The 6,586-nt window shown below is 41.4% G+C and overlaps 1 protein-coding gene across 2 annotated transcripts in view; it reads right to left on the reverse strand.

The window, feature by feature from the left end:
• Window positions 1–4,870, reverse strand: part of SHOX (short stature homeobox) — a 12,716-nt gene extending 7,846 nt beyond the window's left edge. For both annotated transcript variants that reach the window (XM_027859438.1, XM_027859437.1), the window contains exons 1-2: window positions 4,594–4,870; window positions 225–433 (exon numbers count right to left, since the gene is read on the reverse strand). In XM_027859438.1, coding sequence (XP_027715239.1) covers window positions 225–433; window positions 4,594–4,870 — 486 coding nt within the window. The remainder of the gene's footprint in view (window positions 1–224; window positions 434–4,593) is intronic.
• Window positions 4,871–6,586: the final 1,716 nt, after the last annotated feature.

Raw genomic sequence — 6,586 nt, forward strand, 5'->3', positions numbered from 1 at the left:
ATAGATAGATAGATAGATAGATAGATAGATAGATAGATAGATAGATAGATAGATAGATAGATAGATACACACACACCAACACTCCAGATCATAGTTTCCAAAGTCCTGACCCTTTTGCAGCCAGGAAGGGTAATCGGACGGGGGGCTGACAAGAGGAAGAACTCTCCAAGATGTCGGAAAGCAGCCCAGGTGAGAAAGCATTCCCTGAAACCCATATGACTTACCTGCACCCTAGCTTCAGAGAGTCCCAACCTCTGGCTCAGCTCTTCCCTCATAAAGGCATCCGGATAGTGAGTCTCATCAAAAAGTCTTTCCAACTCATTCAGCTGCTCTAAGGTGAAATTGGTTCGGCTTCTTCTCTGCTTCAGCTTGGTCTGTCCATCCTCATCTTCAGATTTCACGTCTTCTCTTTTCTCTTTGCACTCGTAGATCCCTGCCAGAATGGAGGTGGGGGAGGGGGAATATAAAGCTTTTTTTCCCCCTCAATGTTTCAAAAAGTTCTTTTTCTCTGGAAACATCCCCCACCACTACCACCACCCCCATTGCACCACTCTCCTGCTCATTATTATATCTACTCTATTTATTTTCCAAATTCCTTTTTTTTTGTGGAAGAACAGGGGGAAGGGGGAGGTAGGCTTTGTCTACAACACTGGATTACTAAGGCAATTAACTAAAACTTATTAGAAACTGAAAAGAATCATGTAGGTTATCTAGTCCAGTCCCCTCATTTTACAGATGAGGAAATAGAAGCTCAGAGAGATGAAATGACTTGCACACAACTGATATGTCATGCAAGGAAAGGAGGGGGGAAATGGCACTCTTGCAATGATCTGTATGTTCTAAACAAAAGTTTTTGGCTTAAATATTCATATATTTCCTAATTATCCATTTTGCAGTTGTAAACATCACCTAAGATATGTTTATGTGCATCTGTGTGTTTTGCATAGACTTTTCAATAGGCAATGTGTCATGGAGGATAGAGGTGTGTTCTGAGTCAGGAAGCCCTGGATTCAAATGTCACCTCACACATCCACTGTGCAAATCACTTAACTTCTCAGTGCTCCCAGCAAATTCTGTAAGACTTCAAGTTGCAAAGAAGGCACCTCTCTGCGCTAGTATAGGAATTCCCTCCCAAACAACTCCCTACACCCATAAAATCACAATTTAATTTTTTTTTAAAAAATGGATAATTTTAAAGGGGATAGAGTGATAGACGTAATTTCCCAAAGCAGTCTTAGATTATTCCTAATTCAGAAAAAAAAGGAGGTGGCAGTCAAGAGCCAGAGACCTACAAACCTACACCAATGAAGAAAAAGAATTTGGGAAAAGCATCTGCAACCAATTGCAGCCTAAAAAAAAAAAAAAACAAAAAAAAAAAAACCATAGACTTATGTACAGACTTACAGACATTAAACTGGAAGCTGCACCTTTGGGGGATGCTGAGAGCTATTTATTCACTGTTCTCACTGAATTTACCTTTCTGTAGAGTTCTAAACCATTTTAAAGAATTCTTACAGAGAAATCTCTAAAGTAGCAACATTCACCCTCTATTGATCTTTTGAGTTGGTGATGTAAATTTATGTTTTGTTTTGTTTTCTCTTCTTTCATATATCCCCTTCCCCTTGTATTAGTGTACCAAGAAATACACTTCCCTATAGCAAAAAAAAAAAAAAAAAAAAAAAAACTGTATATGGCATCTGTTAGTAGAGAACCAAGAACTGAGTAACTTTTCCATTATTTATGCATTTTGTTCAGGCTTTAATTCCCAACCCCTGTAAAATCCATTACACAAGTCTCAAAAGCACACCAGACTCACTTTTAAAATACAGGGGGGAAAAGTACCATGTAAGAAGGATGTGAGTTATGTACATAAGTGTGTAATGAGTGTGTAATAGCTTTTCTATCCTAAGTCTCAAGTCTGATGATGGGGTGCCACATTTCATTAAGAAAATGCCCACTGAAACAATAAGTTAGAAGCCATGAGCAAAAAAGATTCATCCTTTTGCTTCCAACTGAGTATGCTCGTGATTGTCTTTGATTTGAGAGGAGGATAATCCCCACAACTTCAGAAGGCCAAGTATCTCACCTGCAGCCCTAAGTTCCACTCTTTTCTAGAAAGCATAAAAAATTTGGGACAAAATGAACTAAAGTAGTCCTCAAGGGACTCCAGTATCCAATCTCTCCAAGGAAAAGAAAAATATGGGAACATAGGCATACACACACACATACACACACAGAAATACACACTAATTGGTTGATGCTTTTCCCTGGAATTTCTCTAGATTGCTTTTCATGTGAATTGATCTTCAATGATCAATGAAAAATCTCAAAGGAACCTCTTTAAAGGACTACATTTTTAAACAATAGAACATTTATTATCAATAATAATGGCAACAATGTTCTTGGGGATGTGAGGGTGGAGTGGAAGAGCTTCTGGGAGGTTATTCTTATTTCAGTTTTGATTTCAAAAATTTTAGAAACCCAAAATGTGAGGCCCAGCAGGAAAATTCAGCTCCAGAGGTCATCAAGTGGCCCTAACATGAGCTTTTCAGAAAACCAATCAAGTCTCCACCAAGCCTTGAAGACCTAGGACATCCCAGAACCTGTCCCAATCCAGCTGAACCCTGGGTCCCAAGACCCTCTTACTCAACTGAGTTATGCAAATAAAAGGATGTTCTTCACACACTACTCTTGAAATTAATTATGGAAATGATCCTTCCTTCCTTCCTTATTTCCTCCCTCGATTGTTCGTTTCCTTCTTTCTTTCTCTCCTTTAAATTGGTGCTTAAGCCTACCCAGTTAATTCTAAAATCTGCTTTGCTGTTTGCTGTCTTTGGCAGATAGGAGGGAGATAGGCTGGAATAAGGGGAGAATCAATTGGCCAATTGCTTCTGCAGAATCACTGGGGAATGATTGGGAAGAACGACCAATATAAAGATTTGAAATTAGAATTAACTCCTTGATGAATTTAAATAGCCAATCATGTCTCCATTAAAGAAAACTCCTCTGTAGATTAATTCAAATTGATCTGTCTACATAGAAAAATACACAGAGTCATGCACGTTTTTCTTGTCAATAGTCGGCATGCCTATTTTCTACAATTCCAAGACACAGGAAGCGACAAAATAAAGGCTTTAGAAAAGTATACAGATCTTTTAAATGGTTTGGAAACTTTAGGAATTCAGTTTAAGATTTAAATAAATATAAACAGAACTGCCTTGGTGATAATATATCTCATAGAAGACATGGCTATGAACCTCACCCTTTTTTTTTTCTTTAAGCGGAGAAACACAAATAAATGGGTTTGTTATCCTCTGTTTCTTTTCTTTTTAAATTTTTAAGCCAATTTATAAGTACATTTTGAAACGTGTTACTGCTCAAAAATTGCTCGAAATTTATCTTTGTGATAAAAAAATCACAGTATCAGAAAAATGATCCATTCTTTGGGAACACACCTGCTTAGCTCAAAAGACACTTTCTCAAACTTGTTTCTTTTTTCCAGCTTCGAAACCTCTCTCTCTCCCCCTCCCCCCTTCAGAATAATATTTTCTGAATAGATAGGATTGGGGAAAGCAAAGGTGAAACTAGTTTGACCAAGGTCTTGCAAGGTGAGAATGACAGGACTGGGGTGCCCTGGATCTGATACATTTAAGGTTTGACAAGATTATCTGATTCCATGATTTTAGCTTCTTCTGGCCCACGGAGTTCACCCAAATACACAGAAAGAGAACACATTCCCAACTGCTGTAATCCCCTTAAATCAGCCACCTGCACTTAATGCAGCCTAGTCTTTTCCAAGGAGTCTTTAAGATCTAAATTTCCAACGTGAAAGCCTCCGGGTCCAAGGCAGAAAGTTTTCTCCTAGAAGAAAGAGCATCCTGATGTCCAGCAAAGCGGAAGACCCGATCTTACGGGTTGGTTTGTTTTTAATCCTTCCAAGCTAAATAATGCATCCTACTTCTCTTAGCTGTCTAGAAGGTACACGCAGAGTTTAAGAAACATCGTTATCGTGGCTACGGGTCTAGCACACGTAGTAAATGTGCTTGTACCTTATACATGTCGATGCATATGTTAGGCTAAACGCATAAGGATGTAGTCCCAGGACACATACACGCACGCAACCAGACACAGATCCCAGACACAAACAAGAACTGACCACCCCACGGTAAATCGAATTTTTATGCCAGAAAAGCGCTTGCTCTTCATTCCTCAACTACCAAGTTTTAATTTTAAATGTCAAATGAAAAGCCCATTAAAAAATCAAATCTACATTTTCTACTCTCACTCGTCTCCCCTCTTTTCCCCCTGTTTCTCTCCCCTCTTTCCCTGTCTCCATCACTCCTGTCTCACAGTTCCCCTCTCCCTCTTTCATTTCTTCCTTTCAAAAAAGACGTGCAATTGATTGGCTTGTTCTTTCAGCGGGAACCGCGGGTTTAAATTAATCGAGTTTAACATCTAATTTAAAGCAATCTGTGGAGCTCCGGGGCCTCCCCGCCCGTGGAAAGAGGGGAAGGAGAGCACAAGAAGCAGGCTTCCCGAAGAGGCGAGGACGGCAGGGGGTCCGGTGGCGCGGGCTCTGGCTCGCTCGCTTACCTTCCGCAGCCCTGCCCGTGCTGAACTCCTTCAGTTTGTCCTTGTCACTCTCTACATGGTCTTTGAAAAGATGCACTGGGCAATGGTTGCTGCTCTCAGTAATGTCCTGAAGGTTAGAATCAGAGTTTCCCAGCTCCCGAGATCGAGCCAAACCACTCTCCAAAACTTCCCTGTATGTAATAGTCTCCTTCTTGCTGCCGCTGCTGGCGCCGCTGCTGCTGCCCTCTTTGCTTTTCTGGTCAAAAGATTTCGATACAAAAGCTGTAAGTTCTTCCATGGCTGCCCTGTGATCTTATCCACAGAGATCCACTTGTTTTCAGTAGGAGATCTGGCTGTCCTCTGCACGCTTTTTTTTGCACGTAGAAGATGGGCTGTATAAGGTTAGATCACTCCTGCTGTTATTTATGCCTTTCAATTTGAGATCACACTATTTATACATGGCTACCTCAGCCCAACCCCCAGCTCTCCCTGTCTCCAGCAATTACTGACTACTCCACAGTCGCAGGCGGACTCCTAGCAGCTATCTTTCCCCCACCTCCAGTCCAGCAATTGGCTTTCTTTCATTTCATCACTGTTTGGCATCTTTGCACCTTGGTGAAGGGGGGTAAAGATCAAAATTTTTAAAGGGGAGAGCGAGAGCGAACCAAACAGGTATCTGCATTCTATAAATGGGTTGCAGAAATGAAAGTCATTGGAAGACTTTATTGATTGTAAGGAGGTCCTTGCTAGCCAGCACTGTGAGTAAAACGTATCTAGTTAATAGAATACGTCTTTCAGAATGTCTTCTTGCGATGTAATTTATAGATGCCGAGGGAGCAAGGAAAGGGATGCGCAATAAAAGAGATAATTAATAAAAAGTTGGAGATGAGGATTTTATTGCGATCCTGGCTACCCGGCGTGGTATGGGGGGGGGGGGGGTTTGTGTGTGTGTGTGTGTGTGTTGAGGGGGAGGGGATGTTTAATTGTCAAATTTGTCAATGACCAAAATGTGGTGGAAAGGGAACACCAATTTCTAAATGAACCTTGATTATCGGTTACGAAAGTTTCCGAGACTCTGAGGTCCCGATTGCTGTACCTCTAAGCAGAGTCATCTAGGAAGCATTGCAAGCATTGCAGAATCTGGTTTGTGGCTACTGTGTTCTCACCCAGAGATGTTGCCTGGGAAATTTAAGATTTTAGAATGTGCTTTAATAACATTGTATCGCAAACCAACTCTGCTGGGTCTTACTGAGGACTGTTTTGTAAACATGCGCCCCGTTGGCAAAGATCGGAATGGTTTTGTATGTATAGATTTTAAGTAAGTCAAACAGATGCTGTCATCTCTGGGACGAGGTTGTCACTAATTCATCTGTGTAGTTTATTGTGGGGTAGCAGTATTTTGGCTTTGCCATGATTCTCTTTCTGCTTGTGATTTTTCCACAATGTGCTTTGGGATAACCGCTTGTCTAAACTGAAACGTGAAATTAATTTTCAAATCCTGGAAACCAAGTATGTCATTCCATACTGCAAAATTCCATCTGCAAATAAAGTTCAATTCTCTCTCCCTCCTTTTCTCTGTCTCTTCCCCTCCCCCTTTGGAGTTGAGACAAAGGCTTTTCACATTGGAGGAAATTTTGCGGTTATCGATGGGAGCTCATTTTGCATTTTCTTATGTCAATTCCTCGTCTACAGCATTAGTTAATCAGACCACATAATCATGCCCACCCTCGGCTCTGTGAATTTTATCCAAATGAGGTCTCCCTGCCCGAGCCAGGGACTATTGTTTCCTTACCAGCAAAGTGCGCGATCACTCCGGGAATTCGCGGAGCTCTACAACCATCAAACGACCGATGTCTGATGCACATACACCTGCACGGAAGGAGAAGGAGAATTCGAGGAAACAATTAATAAGGCTTCCTCGGCTCCCGCCCCCACCCCCTAAGGAGCAATGTTCGGGCGTGGAATTCTTAAAGTTCTCTCGAGGTAACACGGAGCTACAGTCGGGACCTCGGGC

This window comes from Vombatus ursinus, unplaced genomic scaffold (assembly GCF_900497805.2).
Source record: "Vombatus ursinus unplaced genomic scaffold, bare-nosed wombat genome assembly UNPS02014168.1, whole genome shotgun sequence".
Classification (NCBI taxonomy): Eukaryota; Metazoa; Chordata; class Mammalia; order Diprotodontia; family Vombatidae; genus Vombatus; species Vombatus ursinus.